Here is a 21,442-nt window from a genome sequence, read left to right on the forward strand (position 1 = left end):
CTCATACTTGTCTAGGGGAATTTCTCAGCTGGCCATCTCATATTATCACAAGGTATACACACTACTGTTTGTGAGAGAAAGATAGCTATTTCCTTAATTTTCTTCTGTCAAACGGTGAGCTACATATATTTCATTTTCTCTGAGTCTTTATTTTTGTTTTCTCTACTTTCAGGTCTTGTGGTTGAAACCTGATGATCAGTTTTGTACCGAAATGTAGAACGTGTCTCTCATAGATGATTGTCAGAACGGGGTAGACGCAAAGGTTGAGCTCTGCTAGAAATTGGTAAGTTAAATTAACCGCCTTATTCTAGTTCTTGCTGTAATTTGTCTGGACTATCATTGTGACGCCACTTCTGCTGTTATTTCTGAGTGTGTGAATGGGCTGCAGTAAACTCCATTATCTGTGGTTTTGGTGTGTGATGTAGGAAGTCCCGAACAGCTCTCCTGGATCACAGACTCACAGTAGATCTCAATCTCCTCTGCTCTGAGCGATTCATCAGCCTGTAGAGAACCTCTAGAAGTATGTGAATACTGATGCTAGAGTTTTAACCATTTAAAGATATTCCTCCAGCAGCACCGACACACAATGCCCTCCAGAAGGAATCACCAACCGATTCTTGTACCAAAGCCTACCCTCCACAACTTTGTACTGGCTAAACTGCAAAGGATCCTTTAAAACTGCCCGCAACAGGGATTGAATCTCACTGTTCTCCTCAATTTCCTTGAAAATATCATGCACCTGCAATGCAGAAGGAATAGTCAACCCAAATAAGAGAGCAGAACAAGACGAGGAACTAGGATGATGAATCCGAGACAAGCCATCAGCAGCTTTGTCTTCATCTTGCGTGATCATTGAAGTTAGAGTTTGTTAGAGAGCTTGCGTGCTCTGTTCATGGTGATAGGAGAGGAGCACTGTAACTCCGATCTTGTCAGGGTTCATCGTTTATACTAGGGATTAAGAAGAGATAAGAGAGAAGAGATCACACCTTCAATCTTACCAAATGGTGCGTTCGTGGTCACAGATCGAAACAACCGCCATGGATCTCGTTGCAGTTCCAGTTTTCACAGGTAGATTTGATTTGCGTCATTGGCTTGATTGGATGGAGAATCGTTTTGTGTTGGGAGATTACACAGATTTTGAGAGATTACACTTTGCACATGGTTTCATCGAAGGCGACGCAGAAGCGTTTGTTCGTGGTGTTGAATCAGTGATGCCTTACTGGAGTTGGAACGAAATGAAGGAATCGTTGTTGTGTGCTTTTGGTACCGAGGATGATCCAGAGAGAATCAGCTTGGTCTTGGAGCGAGAACGACGATGGGAGAAACTCCAACAATCGTATATGGCGAAGCGATCGTCTCCACAACGATCTTCTGAGAAAATCCAACCGATTTCAATGGAGCAAGCTCATGATCATCTGGAAATTTCTGAAGAATCATTGAATCAGGTCGGTGCAATCGTTGTTGAGAAGAAAGGATCGCAGAAGGAGCAAGATTCATGGTTTGAACCAACTGGTTCCGAAACAGAATCAAGTCTCACATCGCAGCCACAAGCTGAATCGCAATCGTTGGACGTGGATCACGGCGTAAACGCAAACGCAACGTTGCCAACGCTACCGGTATGCGTTTCTGATGATTCTGAGCTTGTGAGGGAAGAAGTGACTTTGGTGTTGGACAATCACAAGTATGTGGTTGTGAACAAGTCACTGCAGCAGGAATCAATTCAGAAGAACATAGAGATTATTGGTTACATTGGTTATGTGTATAGATTGGTTTAGTTAAAACGGTTTAGTTGGTATACTTTACTTGTATATATCACCCAGGTTGTACAGTTTACAGAATTAATTGAATGAGAAAATATCTTTAACAAACTTCTTCGTTTTCATTCTCTCTCGTTTCCAACATGGTATCAGAGTCATAAAAGCTCAGATCTATCTCGGTTTTTTTGATAATTTCTCCTCGTTAAGCTTATTTTTCTTCGTTTTTGAGCTCAACTTGTGCTCCGATGGTGACCGTAGCTCGTGCGAATCGAAAAATGGGTAAAACGAAGTCTCAAACAAGTTCCACTGTTCGAAGATCACAGAGATTAAATTCCGATGTCGATGATCCAGCTCCAATCTCTCTCCCAGCAGCCGATTCTCAGGTTTCTGGACTTTCGCGAGCTATCACATCGCCGCTCTTTGCTGATCCTTCTCACTCTCCGTTCTTCCTGCACAGTGCAGATCATCCAGGTTTAAACATCATTTCTCTTCGTTTAGATGAAACGAACTATGATGAATGGAGGTATGCGATGCGTATCTCTCTTGATGCTAAGAATAAAATCAAATTTATTGATGGAAGCTTGCCTCGTCCTTTAACCACAGATCCTAACTTTGATTTGTGGTCTAGATGCAATAGCATGGTTAAATCTTGGTTGTTGAACTCTGTTTCCCCTTAGATCTATCGTAGTATTCTAAGGATGAATGATGTTACTGATATATGGCGTGATCTCTATGGTCGGTATCATCTAACTAACCTTCCACGCACATATAATCTTACTCAAGCAATTCAAGATCTTCGCCAAGGTTCCATGTCTTTATTTGAGTACTACACTCGTTTGAAAACTCTTTGGGATCAGTTGGATGGCTCAGAAGAGCCAGATGATCCCTGCGTTTGTGGAAAAGCTGCTCGCTTGCAGTTGAAGGCAGAGAGAGCCAAAACTGTGAAGTTCTTAGCATGTTTGAATGATTCTTATGCCATTATTCGCAGGCAAATCATTGCTAAGAAGGCTTTACCTTCTTTGGTTGAGGTGTACAAGATTTTGGACCAGGACGACAGTCAAAAAGGATTCTCACTGGTGGTTCCTCCTTCAGCTTTTCAGTTTTCTCAAGCTGTTGCTCAACCTCCTCAGACTTTTGCTCCTGTTCCACAGACTTTTGATAATCAGTCTAACCAGTCCTTTGCTCCTGCATCTATTATGTATGTGCAGAATGGTCCAAACAAAGGTCGACCGATATGTTCTTTCTCCAACAGAATTGGTCATATTGCTGAGAGATGTTACAGGAAACATGGATTTCCACCTGGTTTTATTCCAAAAGGCAAGTCGGGTGAGAAGTCTCAGAAACAACCTATTGTCACAGCTCAAGTTTCTTTGTCACGTGGTGAAAAGTCCTCGAACAATGTTAATGATTTGGTTCGCAAACTCTCTCCAGCTCAGTTGCAGAATCTCATAGCTTTGTTCAGCTCTCAGTTACCTTCCACTTCATCAGTTCCTACTCCGATTGAAGCAAGTTCTCCTAAAACTCCTCTTGATCATCCGAGTATCTTATTCTCTCCCAACACATATGCTTTTATTGGTATATTGACAGCCTCAAAACACATACTGTCCACTGACACATGGGTGATTGACTTTGGTGCAACTCACCATGTGTCTCATGACAGAAACAGTTTTGTTTCCCTGGAAACTTCTGTGGATAGTTTTGTGAATTTGTCGACTGGTCCTCGTGTGAAAATCAGTGGTGTAGGCATGGTTCGTTTAAACAAGGATATATTACTGCAGAATGTTCTGTTTATCCCTGAGTTCCGCTTGAGCCTTATCAGTATCAGTTCTTTGACTGATGACATAGGATCCACTGTGACCTTTGATACTTCTTGTTGCGAAATACAGGATCCTATCAAGGGGGTGATGATTGGTAAAGGCAGAAGGATTGGAAAGCTCTATGTGTTGGATACTTCTCCATCTATTTCAATCAATGCGGTGGTGGACGTTGGTACCTGGCACAAGAGGCTTGGTCATCCATCCTACTCAAGATTGGATGTTCTTTCTACAGCTTTGGGAACTACAGGACACAAGAATAAGAAACCTGCATATTGTCATGTTTGTCACTTGGCTAAGCAGAAGAAACTTTCTTTTCCCTCGGAGAATAATATTTGTAATTCAACGTTTGAGTTGTTACACATAGATATTTGGGGACCATTTTCAGTGGAAACAGTTGGGGTTATAAATATTTTTTGACCATCGTTGATGATCACTCCAGAGCAACTTGGATTTACTTACTCAAGAACAAAAATGATGTTCTCTCAGTTTTTCCAGCTTTCATCAAACAGGTAGAAACTCAATACAACACCAAAGTGAAATCAGTTCGATCAGATAATGCTAAGGAACTGCAATTTTAGTTTTATCGATCTCAAGGCATCATCTCCTATCACTCATGTCCTGAGACGCCTGAGCAAAACTCTGTCGTGGAACGTAAGCACCAACATATTCTCAATGTTGTGCATGCCTTACGTTTCCAATCTCAGGTCCCTCTGTCTTACTGGGGTGATTGTATCCTCACTGCTGTCTTTTCGATCAACCGGATTCCTTCTCCATTGCTCTCCAACAAGACACCTTATGAACTTCTCACTAACAAGGCACCAGATTACTCTCGCATTCGGACCTTCGGTTGCCTCTGTTATGCATTTACTTCTCCTAAACAACGTCATAAGTTTCAGCCTCGATCCAGAGCCTGCATATTCTTGGGGTATCCGGTTGGTTTAAAAGGATATAAGGTTATGGATCTGGAGAGTAATATTATATATATCTCAAGACATGTTGAGTTCCATGAGCATGTTTTTCCCTTCACGGATCCTCCGGAACAAGTCGTCTCTCCCAACAACTTCACACCGATGGATTCTTTGTCTCCAGGTAATGATACTCCCATTCCTCTTCCTTCCTCTCCACCGGAAATTTCTCCATCAACACAAATTTCTTCACAAAGAGTTAGGAAACTTCATGCTCGTCTAAATGACTATAATTGTTATTCTCTTAATGATGGTATTGCTCATCCTATTTCTTCTTTTCTCTCTTATTCAAAACTCTCACCATCCTATATGATGTACATTAATAACATCACTAAGATTCCAATCCCTCAATCCTATAATGAGGCAAAGAATCTAAAGAATGGTGTGATGCAGCCGTTAAGGAGATAGGAGCAATGGAAAGGACAAATACTTGGGATGTAACTACTCTACCACCTGGTAAGAAAGTCATTGGTTGTAAATGGGTGTTCACCTTGATGTTTTATGCAGATGGGACTCTTGAGCGATACATGGCACGCTTAGTTGCCAAAGGTTATACTCAAAAGGAGGGTCTGGACTATAATAAAATGTTTTCTCCCGTTGCAAAGATGGTTACTGTGAAAATGCTCCTTAAGATCTCTGCTTCTAAGACGTGGTTTCTACATCAACTTGACATTTCCAATGCGTTTTTGAATGGTAATTTAGAGGAGGATATATTCATGCGCTTACTCGAGGGTTATGCAGAGATTAAGGGGGACATTTTGCCTAAAAATGCAGTGTGTCGCTTAAAGAAATCCATTTATGGTCTGAAACAAGCATCCAGACAATGGTTTCTCAAGTTTTCCACTTCGCTTCTGCATTTGGGGTTTACAAAATGTCATGGTGATCATACATTGTTTACTCGAAGTCATGGGAATGATTTCATTGTTGTCCTCATCTATGTTGACGATATTGTCAGCGCTAATATTTCAAAATCCAGTGCTGATGATTTGACTGCATCATTGAAACAAAGTTTTAAACTTCGTGAATTGGGTCCTTTGAAGTATTTTTCCTGTTTGGAGATTGCTCGTAATTCCTCTGGCATCTCCCTTTGTCAAAGGAAATACGCCCTTGAGCTCCTCACCTCTTCTGGTATGTTGGCTTGCAAGGATGCAGACACAGCTATGTTCCAAATCTGCAGCTATCCAAAACATCTGGTGATCTTCTGCAGGATAAGGAAATGTATAGGAGTCTTGTGGGCAGGTTAATGTACTTAACAATCACTCGTCCGGATATTACTTTTGCGGTGAACAAGTTGTGCCAGTTCTCTTCTGCTCCTCGCATGTCTCACCTCACCGCAGTCTATCAGGTTCTGCAATATATTAAGGGCACCATCGGACAAGTTCTTTTCTATTCTGCAGACCCGGATCTTACTCTCAAAGGTTTTGCAGATTCAGAGTATGCCTCTTGTCTCGATAGTAGAAGGTCCACTATTGGTTTTACTATGTTTCTGGGATCTTCTCTCATCTCTTGGCGATCTAAGAAACAACAAACTATTTCTTGTTCATCGGCTGAAGCAGAATACAGAGCTCTCGCTCCTTCTTCTTGTGAGATGATGTGGCTTCGCACTTTGTTATCTGACTTTCGAATTGGTATCTCTTCTGTTCCAGTTCTTTATTCGGATAGCACCTCTGTCATTTACATTGCCACCAATCTTGTCTTCCATGAACGTACTAAACACATAGAGGTTGACTGTCACACGGTTCGAGAGAAGCTAGACAAAGGTCTCATCAAAATGCTTCACGTTCGCACAGAGGATCAGATGGCGGATATCTTAACTAAACCATTATTTCTTCCCTAGTTCGAGCATCTGAAATCCAAGATGAGTCTCCATAACATATTCGTCTCATCTTGAAGGGGACTATTGGTTACATTGGTTATGTGTATAGATTGGTTTAGTTAAAACGGTTTAGTTGGTATACTTTACTTGTATATATCACGCAGGTTGTACAGTTTACAGAATTAATTGAATGAGAAAATATCTTTAACAAACTTCTTCGTCCTCATTCTCTCTCGTTTCCAACAGAGATGATTAGGGTTGAAGGAGAGGTTGAGATGTTTCAGATTTTGGCTGGTATCACTACAAAAGTTTCTGCATACAAAGTGTTCGATAAACCGTCTCCACATAAAGAAAGGCTGAAACCAAAGACGAGGAAGCTGAGTTTGTCTCCTAAAACTTGGATGTTCAAGTTCAAAAAGAAGCATATTCAACATGAGACTCGATTCCAAATGGATCCACATCAATTCATTTGGTTTTCACACCAAATGTTTGCTCACAGACCTGAACGACAACCAAGTAGAAGAAAACAGAGGAAGTGCTTTAAGTCTTGGAGGTTTAAGTTTGAACGGGAAGTTGCAGCAAACAGAATGGCTACTCAGAGGGAGACAGTGTGTTTGCCAGTGTGTTTGACAAGGGCAACTGAGTTCCAAACATCCTTTCATAGCAGAAATGCAGTTTGGATTTAGATGGAGGATTGTTGTTGGGAGTTTGCGCATGATTTTCTGATTCCAAGAGTGTTAGACCAGCTCTTAAGAGGGGACACCCTTGTTGTGCACCACATTACGAATGAGAGGCTGAAAGTTGTTTGTGTGTTTAGCTTATGGGGACTGGGTAAACATGGCGTTTCATGGCATTATTCCACTAACAACACGCAACAAGGGCACTCTCCAAATGGATTTGATGCATTCCACTCTGGTTTTGGAGAGAAGCTCTTCTATTTTTCTGCAGCAGGAGTGGATGAGTTACAATCAGCAGAGGTACAACTATACATGGAGCAGCAGGCGGTTACAAAAAGACTAGTCCTTTCTATATGGCATCGTTGGCGACGCAAGGGGTCAGCTTGGTCCAACATTGGTACACTTTGGGACGCATTCTCTGCATGTCGTCGTTGGAGACGCATAGAATTCTTGCAACCACATCTCTCTCTTCCTTCTAAAGCTTGAGGACAAGCTCTCTTCCTCTGGCTTGTAGTACGTACTGAAACTCTTGAGAGAAAGAGTTTTGAGCAAAGCATTGCAACTCCCAAGCCTAAGTGCCTCTTCAGCTGATAAACCTCTCCTCCCTAATAGGTAATACCACTTGGATATTTTCTGGTAATTATACAGTTTAGCATCATATCAAGTATATTAATAGCTCTAGTTTGTTCTTAAACTGAGTAAAAGCCAGAAGGATAAAGCAGCATCTATGATCCCGGCAGAGAGTACATGAACAACAAAACTTTGACTAAGCCATTACTAATATAATTAGCACTACTCTAACACACCCATAAGACATTCTTACAACTACTTAGGTGGAAAAATCCCTGTTAATAATCTTCACAATATTGACTGCCTTATTCTAGTTCTGCTAAAAAAAGTTAGTAGTATGATATTTACAATAATCCATGTTAATCTTCACAATATTGACCGGCTTATTTCAGTTATGCTAAATGAAGTAGTAGTTTGATCTTTCACAATATATAATCCCTCTAATGATGCAAAGGTTGAGCTCTCCTAGAAGTGAATACTCTAATCAATAAAAGTGAATACTCTAATCTTGACATTCTTGATAACTATTGAGGTACCGTTTCTGCTAACTTAAATAACAATGTTGACATCTTCGAAAATTGTCAGACTTACTAACTTAAGCTTGAGATTGTTACTTCCCAGTGTAATGCACAAGAAGGCATATGGAAGGGAATCCGATGGCTGGCACAATAAAAAAATGTTTTCCGGGGGTTTGCTATCCTCACAGGTGCCCATGACAATGAGTTTTCCACAGGTTATTATTATCAACGTAAAAGTAACCCCAAAGACTTTGTGATATTCAGGAATGGTGATTAATGACAGTGAATAAGCGTCCTCAAGTAAAGAAGTTTTTACGCATACCAGAACTGCCTCCAAGTCCTCCAGGTCTTGTTTATGTTTTATTAATAGACAATCTGTTCATAATAAATTTTACAAGTTCTTTGACAACACAATACCCTAAATTTTTATTTTGTCATGTTTGTGTGGCATGTTTTTTGTAGCTATGTGACATATTTAACACATCATGAAGTTATTTTTAAATGCAACAAACCAATCTTTTTGAATATTTTTCAACAAGTTAAGACTTTTTTTTATTCAATCGGAAACTCTTTTTGTTTTGATTTCCACTGGGATGTTTTCCCACTCCTTTTTCTCCAACATGTTCTGATCAAGTCCACACTATTTATTGACGGTAAGCATATACTATACTCCCTCCGTTTCATAATATAGAATGTTTTAGAGATTTTTTTTTGTTTCATAATATAAGATGTTTTCAATTTTCTAGATAACTTTTAGATTACTTTTATATTTTTTTATTATTTATTTTATACAATCTTGTTTATGATTAGTTAAACTTTTTTAAATAGTAATTTCTTAATCTACATGCTTTCACTCAAAACATCTTATATTTTGAAACGGAGCAAGTATAAGTATTGCCTAAAAACATCGACCATTAAATATGGGGATGATATCAAAATTATATGACCCTTACGCGGAGAAGAATGACGGTGCTTTTGACCCAGTAATTTATGGATCACGTTCACACGCCCGTTATTATTGTTGTGTTTGTTTGCAATTAATTATCCCTTATTTGTGGTATTTTTTAAAAACAAAATTTTGAATGTTTTTGTAGTGATCAATCATCCTCTTTCCTCAATTATTTTTCTTCTATTGGACCAAAGCTTTTAATTATATACACGACAGTAAAGGACCCACCCAAAACAAAATAATAAGTTTTCAACTCTTTATAAGAAGATATTTTTAAAGTGAAAAAACAAAAATATACCTATATATAAAAATAAAAAAACCACAGAGGCCAACTACTCTGAATGATCCGTACCGCAGTGGAAACAACAGTCACGTCATGTCGGTAAGCCACACTAGTACTTTCCATTCTAATTTACTTTTATTTACTATAACCTAATTTTGATTTACTACTAGTACTACCTAAGAAGAATCATATCAAGTTATCAACATTAATTAGAAAAACATTTGCCAGTTTGATTGTATAAGAGATATTAATGACCGAATCTGATGTTCGATTTGACAATGATATAAGAGATGTCCAAATCTAACTATAGTTCCTTGTATTATATTGCGGCTTGATTGGTGCAATTTCTTTCTCGCTCTTTCTGGTTTCTTTCTTGTTTCGAATAAAACGACAAATGCTTATCTCTCTACTCGTATCCGATTATGTTTTATATGTTTTGATATCTCACGTTATGATCTGGACCGACGTCAAGTGTGGACCCTCTCCTGATTTTTATATGAGCCAACAAAAGAATAACAAACACACCAACTAATATTAATCCCTGCGTATATTGAAATCAGGTTTTCGAGTCAAATTTTTGTTTCGTGTCTTTTGTTTTTTTTGGGCTTTGAGCATACAAAATAGTAGAGTAATGAAAGCAAGCATATTTGTACCGTTTCAGTTGTGTTTCTAATTGTAATAAAATAAAATAAAAAATACTGTATAGGGTTAGTATCATTTTGGTTTTGGTCAGATTCTATTTCGTTTCTCGTATGTAAAAAATAAATGTGAACTCAATTAAAGATCAGTTTGGTTTCAAAACAGATTAATAAATTCAACTAAAATGAACATATCTCTAGATATTAAAAGTCTAATCCACTGTTAATCTTATGTTTGCCGACCTCTCTAATCCACTATTTTCTTTTTCCGTTCCCACTGATTTTAATATCGCACCGTGTGTAAGTAACATGAATAAAGTGTAAATTTTCGGTATTCCACCGTGTCCGTGTGTAAGTACATCAATAAAGTGAAAATTTTCAATATTGCACCGCACCGCATGTTACCACTAGTAGCATATACCCTCAACAAAAATTGTACCGACTATAAATATTCAACTCCAACTCTTTCATCTCCACACACTCAATTATCTCTCCAACACTAAATAAACAAACAAATTGTACCCACTCTCGCTCTGTCTTTCACACACACACAAAAAAAATCACCAATGGCGAAACAATATCTCTTTCTAATCCTCACAATCTCCTACCTCTTCTCGCTCACCGCGGCCACAACAGCCTCATCGGCCGGAGCTTCCAAAAAGGCCATAAACTTCATCCAGTCCTCTTGCAAAACAACAACATACCCAGCCTTATGCGTCCAGTCACTCTCCGTCTACGCAAACGACATCCAAACAAGCCCTAAACGTTTAGCCGAGACCGCTATAGCCGTGACATTGAGCCGAGCTCAATCCACGAAGCTCTTTGTCTCGCGTCTGACACGTATGAAGGGCCTTAAGAAGCGCGAAGTCGAAGCCGTCCATGATTGCGTCGAGGAGATCAACGATACCGTTGACCGTTTGACCAAGTCAGTCCAAGAACTGAAGCTGTGTGGTAGTGCCAAAAATCAAGAACAGTTTGCGTACCACATGAGTAATGCTCAGACTTGGACTAGTGCGGCTCTGACCGACGAGAACACTTGCTCCGATGGGTTCTCGGGTCGGGTTATGGATGGTCGGATCAAGACCTCGGTTCGGGCTAGAATCGTGAACGTGGGCCACGAAACCAGCAACGCCTTGTCCTTGATTAATGCTTTTGCTAAAACGTACTAATTTTAAAAACTATAGTTTAAGAAATATTGTGTACTGTAAAATATATGTTGAGATAATGTAATGTCTTGCTATTAGTATGTCATGTGATATATTTTTTCGATTTTGCTAGTTTCTTTTTGTTTTGTATGTGGTTTATAATAGTATCCGTGTGTGTATTTTGAGCTTTTTGTATCCTGAAAAAAAGGCTAATTAAATCTATAATTTGGACAAGTTGGCACATATATATTTGACAATTCTCTCTTTCACAACCGTTAGTTTCATTGTGGCACGTTGGGCACACATTTTTATGCTTTGCATCAACCTTTATTTCAGAGAGAGAGAATAAAAAGAGTACAATTGTATATATCAGGAACGAAATTTCTACATAGCTATTTGAAAACGGTGACAAGCTAAAACAGTACCCATTTGAATCATGGTGGTCTTGGCTTTAGAATATTGAAAATGTAAATTTACTAAATCCTTAGTTTCAAATGTATTGTGCATGGACCATGTGGTTGTTTGGTCTTCGATTTAGTTCATGTGACAAGTTTTGCAAGTCAGCGTGGGTGCATTGACATGGGTATACGCTTACATGCCACTGTAGTTGAAGCTCTGCTTAATAGGCCGAGAAGACACAGGGTAGACCACTTCAACAAAATTGAGGAAGTCCTTGACAGTCTGCGCAACAGGGGTTTGGTAGAGACAAAGGATATTGTCCTCTGGAAAGGAAAAAGAGATAAATACAAAGCATCCTTCTGCACAAAAGATACATGGGACTTTGTTCGCATTGTCAAGCAACAAAGGATTTGGTATGCAGGTGTTTGGTTCTCTCACGCCACACCTAAGTACTCTTTATTGGTCTGGTTAGCCATCTTGAATCGGCTTACGACTAGTGATCGAATGCAGCACTGGAACACACGGATTGATGGTATTTGTGCTCTCTGCAGTAACTCGCAGGAAACGCGAAACTATTTGTTTTTTGCTTGCTCTTACTCCAAGGAAATCTGGACAAGGCTCACCTCGGTACTCTTACGAAGTACATTTTCTACCGACTGGGACTCACTCCTATTACTCCTCACAGATGCATCTCTTGGCAAGCACACTCTGTTTCTACTACGGTATAGTTTTCAAGCTGCGGTTCACTCCCTCTGGAGGGAGCGGAATAGAAGACGTCATGGGGAATCACCGACCCCACCCTCTCTGCTCACCAAACAACTTGATCGACAAGTCCGGGATCGCCTGCTCTCTATCCAAGGCAACGATCTTCTACTAGTCTGCCTCGCTTCAAGATGAAGACAAGCACTCACAATACTATTAGTTTTTTTTTAACACAAATCTTTTTTAACCTTTTTGAATCACAGATTTCATATACAAACGCTGCACTTTATTGTAACCAAGTATTTTTTTCGAATAAATTTTATATTTTATTCAAAAAAAAAAAAAAAAAAAAAGTTTTGCAAGATTTTTTTTTTGTTTGCCAAAAATATGTGTTCATTCACAAGATTGATCAAGATCATTTGGCGAAAAAACTTAATATCTTTTATTAAAGCAAATATAATAGAAAGGACGTTATTTGTTTTGAGATAAAAATTTATTTTTCTAGCCTGAAAATAAGAAATGGATTTGATAATTTGATGTTAGATATTCGTCGTTTTTTTCTTTTTTTTGAATAAAAATATTCGTCGTTTCAAACACGTGTGATGTCTCATGTGATGATAAAACAGTTTCAAAAAGCAGCGTGCTGCACATATCTAATCTCGTCATTACTTGGCTTTGTCCATTGATTCTCTTGTCTCTACCAATCGGCAATCGTACATACTACATACGATACACGTTCGGCAGCCTCTCTCGTCTGTGATATTTTGGATATTACTCGAGCTAACTCTCTCCACAAACGGCTTTTGGGCCTTCTAGCCCATTTTTATATCTATTCTCACTTCTCAGCAAGACCCTTATATATTAGTGTACGTGAATAAAAATGTGATCTAATTAATAAAAATAAGAATCATTTTTTCCTTTTTTGACCAAAAAAAAAGAGTAATTAGTCAACGTGTTATTAGTATTTGTATATTTGAGAGTTATCTAATATGTTAATTTACCAAATTGGATTAGGAAATTGTCTAGGTTTTGTCAAGGTATGGCATAACTTGAGACATTAGAGAGTTTGTGAAAGCTTTTAGTTTTTTGAGTCGGTTATTTTACATAGGGTTTTTCTTCTTCTTGATTCAAGTGATCGATTCTATAAAACCAAACAAAGGTATCTGCCTAAAGGAGTCGATCGAAACCAACATAGTTCGCTCTCTCTCAAGTCGCTCCATCGTTCTTTCCTTTAGTTCTCTCGCGTTTCAGATCCGACACTAAACGAGGTTGGTGATTTTACTTTAACCGTCTCGATCTCTCCGAATGCATATCTGATATGATGTTTGATTGGATCAGGTTTACCTGACCTAAAACCGCATCGCCAGAGACTTCTGAACTTGATGATTTGATTTTTTTTTTTTTTAGGTTTAGGTTGAACAATACGAGATGATGCACGACATGGCGATGCAGGAGGTGGAGGAGGTGAAAACGTTGGTGTGGTGGAACATTAACACATGTCCGATTCCTCCTGGGTATGATTCACGTCAGGTCGCTCCGAGGATAGTATCCGCTTTGAAGAATTCAAAAGTCTCTGGTCCTGTCACCATAGCTGCCATTGGCAAACTAATAACACGCGACCCTAATGCTGCCCTTGACGATGATGTCTTGCGTGACCTGTCTTCCTCTGGAGTTGCTCTTATACACGCAAATGGTTAATCTTCTTCTTATCTCTTTCTATTTAAGTTCTTAGGGCATTTTTTCATTTACACTACGGTAATGTTTCAATATTAAACACGTTGCTTTTATTTACTGGAACAGAAGTTCAATCGGATTTGTTTGACTGGATGAAGAGGAATCCACCTCCGGCTAATATATTGCTCATATCTGGTCCTACGGAACTGGAATGCCTAGCGCATACTATTTATGAGTTAGATAGTGAGGGATACACAGTTTTTCTGGCATATTCTCAGCGTCGCCCAGCACCAGACTGGCTCTAGAAGAGCTTTTTTGCTGGGGTTTACAAAGAGTGGCTCTGGACAAGCTTACTAACAGGTGTTTTTCCTTACACTCTCTCACACACCGCTTTAAATTATTGACCAGCAAAGCTAAGCTGTTTCTGAACTAGTTTTGTGTTTTTTTTCCAACAGCTGATATGGATTCAGGGTCGTCTGCCGATAATAAACAGTTGACAACCAGACTTGTTCTTCCGAGTAAGTTCAGTGAAATAGGTGGTGAATCTCCCTGGTTTTGCTCATTTTGCTTTTTTGCTGCCCAAAGCTTTGAAGATTTCACGACTCATCTCAAGAGTGAAGCACATAGAAATAATGTAAGCATCATCTCTGCATCTAAAAATACACGTATCTCTCAAGTTTCCCTTTCTCACTTTTGTGAAAATATCTCTGATGTGCATTTTGGTTGGTCAAGCAGGATCCGGACTTGGTGGAAAATGGTGGATGTGATGAAGCTTAACTTTGAAATTAACATAGGTCTAGGAGGGAGGGGGGTATTGAACTTGTATTTTAAATGATTTTTGAGTGTTTTGAAAATCTTTTGTTATTCAATTAGGATTTTTAAAAAATCTTTAAAATCCTACTTTATTCAACTTGAAATTTATTTAAAACCATTTAAAATAATATATACAATCTCTTGTTATTCAATCTCTTGTTATATCTGTTAACGAATGTCTTAATGTTAACGATACAAAGCTACGCCTATATATGCTATATGCAGACGAGAGAAAGGCTGATGGTTGAGGGATTTGATAATTTGATGTTAGATATTCGTCGTTTCAACCACGTGTGATGTCTGTGATGATAAAACATATTTCAAAAGCAGCGTGCTGCATATATCTAATTTCGTCATTACTTGGCTTTGTCCATTGATTTTTTCTTTTGTTTTTATGAAGGCTTCCATAACTTTTGATAGGTTATGGCTTTGATTCTCTTGTCTCCACCAATCGTACATACGATAAAACACATTACATACATATATACACGTTCGGCAGCCTCTCTCGTCTGTGATATTTTGGATATTACTCGAGCTAACTCTTTCCACAAACGGCTTTTGGGCCTCTAAGCCCATTTTTTATATCTGTTCTCACTTCTCAGCATTATTGACATTTTCATCCCCTTTTTTTTTTCAGCAATAGCCAAGAGCCAAGATATAATAGTGTACGTGAATAAAAATGGCGAAGATAGACGACAGTGTACGCAAAATCTACAAATCATGTCTTTACAAGACCTCTTAACATTTACGGGGATAAATGAGTCTCATCATTCTTCTGTTATTGAACCAACCACTAAAATGACCAAACTAACAAGAAACATTTAAAAAAAAAAAAAAAAATTAAGAAAATGAGACATGCACAACTTAATTTCCTTTCACAATACAACTTGACACTTCACATCGTGTACGTCTGTATTTGATATCAAGATTAGGATAAATATGGATATTTGGGGGGCAGACGCAATGTTGTTTTGCCAAATTGGAAATCTTGAAGATGACCGTAGGCCACATGCAGCTGCATTGATTACAAGGAGGACGATAGGAACTTTAAATGTTTTTGGCTTTCGGTTTCCACGGTCGACATATTTTAAATTTCAGTTAACAATGTTTTAGTGATAATATATTTAATATATTTTTTCCCTTTTCAAAACAAACTACAGCATTTTCTAACCAAAGATAACATTTTAGCATGGAATTTATTTTGTGTTCCATATTTGCGACCAAATGTTGTAAGAAACATATTTCACATATAATTAACATTGTAAACATGATAAAAATCCATAGGTATATATACATGAGACAATCATTCAAATCAAATCCATCATTTATAATGTAATTAATGACAGTAATTGTTATTCATGATCACAATCAGTAATCGCTGTTGTTTGATGGTTATCACAAGCAACTGTTCAACGAATTGGACACTAGTAGCCGACTCCCCATTTGCATATGAAAAAGATCAAAATATTTCCACTAGAATGGTCTATTAACCAATCAGATAGATCATTCTAAATGTAGTTAATACCTATTTAAGCAAATCACAAATGATTATGTTTGTCTTAAATCCACAAATTCCTTACCCTACATCCAATGTCTTCTCCGTGTTGCTTTCATATGTTAGATATTTTTTTTTGTTTTTTTTCCCCCTTTTTTTTTGGAGTGTAAAATATCTTCATTATGCAAATCCCATATTGCAACTTGCCTATTAAATCTGATCTTAAAGTTTATTTAAAAAAATCAGATCATTTCTCTCTATATATATAACCCCCCATCACATGAAAATATATACTACAAAACTATAGTCATCATCATCACTAAAAGCTCATAATACACATAACAAAATGGGTGAAACTTATAGATTCAATCGTCATCACTTCCTCACATCTCTTCTCATAATCACAGCCATGCTCAAATCAGTTCATACAATAACAACAAACACCGAGTTCGTAAAATCATCATGCACTTTCACAACCTACCCAAGACTCTGTTTCACTTCACTCTCAACTCAAGCCAGTCTCATCCAAACAAGCCCCAAGCTCATGGCTCACGCGGCTCTCAACATCACATTAGCCTCGGCTAAAGCCACTTCAGCAATGATGGTACGTCTCTCGAGTAGTCGGCTCAATCCGAGAGAAGCAGCGGCCATGAGAGACTGCGTAGAGGAGTTAGCTGACACGTTAGATGAGCTTAGGAAATCGATTGGTGAGATGTGTCGGCTAAGTACCTCGAACTATGAGGTCTACATGAGCGATATGCAGACTTGGGTAAGTGCGGCTTTGACAGATGAGAACACATGTACGGAGGGATTTGATAGAGATGAGATGAACGGGAAGGCTAAGGTTTTGGTGAGAGGGAAGATTTTGGTTGTTGCTCATTTAACGAGTAATGCCTTGGCTTTGATTAATCACTTTGCTTCTATTCACGGCTAAAGAGAGTTGTGATAGTTATTTTTAGTTTGTTTTTATTGATTTTTCTGATGATTTTGTGTGTATAATATGATGATAATGTAATATATGTGTTTGTCGCTAAAGATTCCAGAATCAGTATGTAACCAAAAAAAAGTGTTTCATAATATTTGATTAAAAAATATTTTCGAACAAAACATTTATTTTATTTGTCATACCTAATAATTATGCATGCATCCATCATTTTCTCACTTTAATCCAATAAAAAAAAAATCTCTTCAATAATAATGAATCAAAACTAATTCAATTTATATAAATATCTTCCATTAATATTCTTTAAAGTTTGCATTCAGTTCACTTTAATTAATTTTATTCAAAAATAATATTAATATTTATGCTTGATGTGATAAAAATTTTAAAAAAGATAAGTCACGTGAAGAAAAGCTGTCTTTTTCTACCACTTTTGTTTGAGTAATGGCAGACAAAACAGCTTACAGTTGTTAGATTTCGCACATGGGATCTATCTTACACAATTCACACTCAATAATACTGTTTTTTTTTTAAGGATTACATTTATATGAGAAAAAAATAAATGTAATTCAGTATTTACTACGTAACATTTACAAGAAATGTACAACCTATTGTAAAAGAAGAAAGAAAAAAAAACTAAAGTTGTTGATTCTGGTTAAGCATTCTCAATAATCCTGGTTTAGTACAATTCAATAAAGATCGTCCAGATTGAACCATTATAGCAAACAAAGCACGAGCCTCTCTCAACTTCTTCTCTTCACACAAAATATAAATCAACCAAGTGTGGCTTATCGGACGAGGCCAAAAATCAAGAGCAGCCATGTCTTTAACCACCTTAACCGCTTCCATGGTCAATCTAGAGTAACAGAGGCACTGAAGCAGCTTATCATAAGAGTCTTCATTTGGATTAATCCCTTGCTTCTGCATTTCTAACATCAGAGCCAAAGCATCAAGAGGTCTTTTACTTTCACATAGACCCTTGAGCAGAGTGCTGTACATAACTTGATCCGGCTCGCAATCTGACACCTCATACAAATCTATAGCAGACTCCATCTCCCCTGCTTCGATATGATATTTCATCAGAATAGTGTAAGTTACCTGATTTGGAACAATGCCTCCCTTTTGCATTGATTCTAGATGGTTATAAGCTTCGTCCAGCCTCCCAGCAGCGCAATATCCAGTTATAATGACGTTGTGGAGGTATAGATTGGGGACTATAGACTTTTTCACTTTCCCAATCACTTCCATTGCAAAGCTTTTTGATCCGTAGCTGCACAAAGAAGAGGAGACTGATACTAATGACTTTGTGTGAAGAAGACGTCGAAGAAGCTTCTCTTTCCCTGGCTCAACACTAACCTGCCTCTTCTTCTTTCGTGCCATAGCTCTCCATAAACCGCTAAGCAGTGTGATGTACGCGACATGATCGTGTTTAATCTCGTTTTCTCCCATCAAACCGAACAATGTAAAAGAAAACTTAAAATCTCCCTTCTTGAGGAAATGACCGATGAGCGAAGTATACAGCACCGCGTTTGGAGATAAACCGTCTTCAAGCATCTTATCCAAATACTGACATCCTTTCTCCATCATACCCATCTTCACAAACCCGCTGATCAATACCGTGTAAGTAAAAGAGCTAGGCCTAACGAAATGTTTGACGACTTCTTCAACCAACTCATTTGCTTCATTAATTCTTGCGTTTCTCGCATAAGCATTGATCATAATCATGTAAGCAATCTCATCAGGTTGAATCCCAGACTCAAGCATCTTGGCAAACGTCTCTTCCGCTTCAACAACTCTACCCTGTCTGCCAAGAGAACCAATAATTGAGCTGTAAATAGCTACGGTAGGTCTCAGTCCAACCGCTTCCATTACATCTATAACAGCAAACGCAGCGTCTCTATCATTATTCTTGCATAACTCATTCACCACTATCAAATACGTATCAAGATCCGGGACAAAGTCCAATTCTTGGATAAGATTGACTAAAGAACCAAAATCCTCGATGACACCTTCCTGAAATAGACATTTGATCACTGAATTGTATGAAAAGGGCAACGGTGTGCATCCCAGATTGACCATTTTCTCGATACGAGATAAAGCAGCGGTATATTTTCTTTGTGAACACAAAGCAGTTGTGACAACAGCAAGTCCCACAGCAGCAAGATTCACATCTTTTCTAGCAATCTCCTCAAGCAAAGACTCAATCTTTCTTCCAGGATCATCAATAACTGGTGGATCAATCCCACATCCGTTATCAAAAATTGCTTGTAAGATAACCATAGCATACTTAAGCTCGTGGCATTTTGGGAGCATCTTCAAGAGAACAAAGTAAGTAATATGGTCCGGGACAATCCCGTTTTCTAACATCCTCATCAACAAGTCAACAGCTTTATCTAATCCACCCTTTTTGTATAACCCATATATAAGATTTGTATAACAATGCACGTTTCGGGATATATCTTCAACACCCTGGTTGTTCTCAAAGAGCTTCAAAGCATAATCAACATTACCTTCCTTGCAGTAGCTACCAATCATTATATGGTACGTGAAAACATTCGACGGCACACCTTTTTTAATCATTTGACTAAACAGTAGCCTCCCTTTATCAAGCATACCCAACTTCATGAACCCATGAATCAAAGTGTTGAAGATACAAGGATCAAGCTCACAACTTTTCTCAACCATCCGCAAGTAAAGCTGCATTGCCATTGTCATATTGTTGTCCTTGCAATATTCTTTCATCAAACAAGTGTACATGACCTTATCCACAACGTAACCATCAGCTTCCATATGATCAAACAAAGCCTCTGCTTCAGCAGCACATCCTCTTTTACAAAACCCGTAAAAGAGAGACTTATATAGATTAACAGGCAGAGGCATCCTCGTCATCTCACACAGAGTATCTAACATCCCAACTGCTTCATCCAAGTGTCCATGATCGCACAAACCCTTAAACAATCTCTTACAACACCAAAGCCATAAACCACTGCCTCCCTTTTTCACTTGTTCAAAGCAACGAAACCCCTCGAGAAATCGATTTTGATTACAAAGCTCATCAATTACTAAACTAGAAGCATCTCTACTAGGAACATAACCAGAAGCTATACTGCTATCTAAATGAGCTCTAGCTTCATCGAACCTCCTTAGCTTAACTAGACAAAACACCATTGAATCTAAAACCGACGAATCAGGAACCATACCATTTCCAATCACACGTTCGTTGTAGAAAGTTTCAGCCAATCCAGGCTGACCCATCTCCGTCAGCTTCCTTATCAATGCGCCGCAGCAACACGAATCGAGTTCTATTCCATTGTTGCCCGCGAAATCAACAACTAAAGCCGCCTCTGAAATAGAAGAAGAACCATCGATAACACGGCGAATCACTTCCCGAGCAGAGTCTACGAGACCTCTCCCACCAAGTTTGACTATCAAAGACAAACATCGAGACCGGTGGTCACCAGAAACGGCGGAGACGGTGGCTACTGAACTGGAGGGAGATTGTTCAGATGGAAGAGCGCAACTAGTAGCTTTTCTTGATTTCACTAAACGATAACATAAAGCCTTGGCCTTTAACATCATCTACAAATCTCAGGGCTTCTCAATTGAAAGCCTCTTCAGGTTCTTCGATTTCACGATTTCCCCAGTTGCAGAATCGAGATAAAGCATCGTACTTTACAACAAACAGATACTAAAACAAGTAAAGATTTTGAAGAGAGTTAACGCCGACACATAAATGTGTTGATTGAAGTAGAAGTAGTACGACGATGAGTGGCAAAGCGCGGGTTTTGTTACAAAATCCTCACAAAACCCTCGTCGTCGCCGTGTCGTCTCTGTCCAAATTCGCGTGTGTTTGGTTTAAGTGTCTGAACCGGTAAATTTGGTCGAATCAGATTTATTCATCTAAACCAGAATTTGCTGACGCAAATGAAACCGATAATTAAACCGTTGCTATAACATTAATATATCTTCAATAGGCCCTGGGAGAACTTTTTTTTGTGTTCTTAGATTAAATATATAGTGAAAATAATGTTAGATCAGTTGTTAAAATCATAAGTAAAAAAAATGGGAGAACTAATTATGATGTTTTTAGAATAAAGATATAGTGAAATAATATTCATAAACATTTTACAAATTATAAAAACTTATAAAATAACATTTAAATTGCTTACTTATATAAAAGCAATTGTATACTTATAAATTAATATAATATTCTTAAACATATTACAATTATAAAAACTTATAAATTAACATTTAAATTGCATACTTATATAAAAGCAATTATAT

At 38.1% G+C, this 21,442-nt stretch overlaps 3 protein-coding genes and 3 pseudogenes across 5 annotated transcripts; 5 read left to right on the top strand and 1 right to left on the bottom strand.

The window, feature by feature from the left end:
• Positions 1–2,002: 2,002 nt before the first annotated feature.
• LOC147935588 (uncharacterized) lies at positions 2,003–3,453 on the top strand (annotated as a pseudogene).
• A 6,907-nt stretch (positions 3,454–10,360) lies between these two features.
• On the top strand, positions 10,361–11,369 carry LOC104726832 (pectinesterase inhibitor 11). Its single transcript, XM_010445778.3, has one exon. It carries the CDS (start codon positions 10,557–10,559, stop codon positions 11,157–11,159), a length of 603 nt encoding a protein of 200 aa, XP_010444080.1. The 5' UTR covers positions 10,361–10,556; the 3' UTR covers positions 11,160–11,369.
• Positions 11,370–11,714: 345 nt separating this feature from the next.
• On the top strand, positions 11,715–12,431 carry LOC147935589 (uncharacterized). Its single transcript, XM_087473062.1, has one exon. It carries the CDS (start codon positions 11,715–11,717, stop codon positions 12,429–12,431), a length of 717 nt encoding a protein of 238 aa, XP_087329188.1.
• An 824-nt stretch (positions 12,432–13,255) lies between these two features.
• LOC147935590 (uncharacterized) lies at positions 13,256–14,899 on the top strand (annotated as a pseudogene). The gene is made up of 5 exons (XR_015571663.1): positions 13,256–13,504; positions 13,644–13,929; positions 14,037–14,270; positions 14,366–14,544; positions 14,646–14,899. The product of XR_015571663.1 is annotated as an uncharacterized LOC147935590 (transcript).
• A 1,588-nt stretch (positions 14,900–16,487) lies between these two features.
• Positions 16,488–17,325, top strand: LOC104726835 (21 kDa protein pseudogene; annotated as a pseudogene). The gene has a single exon (XR_015572769.1). The product of XR_015572769.1 is annotated as a 21 kDa protein pseudogene (transcript).
• Positions 17,326–17,784: 459 nt separating this feature from the next.
• On the bottom strand, positions 17,785–21,017 carry LOC104726836 (pentatricopeptide repeat-containing protein At5g62370). The gene has a single exon (XM_087473577.1). The coding sequence runs from the start codon at positions 20,735–20,737 to the stop codon at positions 17,795–17,797; it is 2,943 nt and encodes a 980-aa protein (XP_087329703.1). The 5' UTR covers positions 20,738–21,017; the 3' UTR covers positions 17,785–17,794.
• Between the last annotated feature and the right edge of the window lie 425 nt (positions 21,018–21,442).

This window comes from Camelina sativa, chromosome 11 (assembly GCF_030686135.1).
Source record: "Camelina sativa cultivar CO46 ecotype springtype chromosome 11, ASM3068613v1".
NCBI lineage: Eukaryota > Viridiplantae > Streptophyta > Magnoliopsida > Brassicales > Brassicaceae > Camelina > Camelina sativa.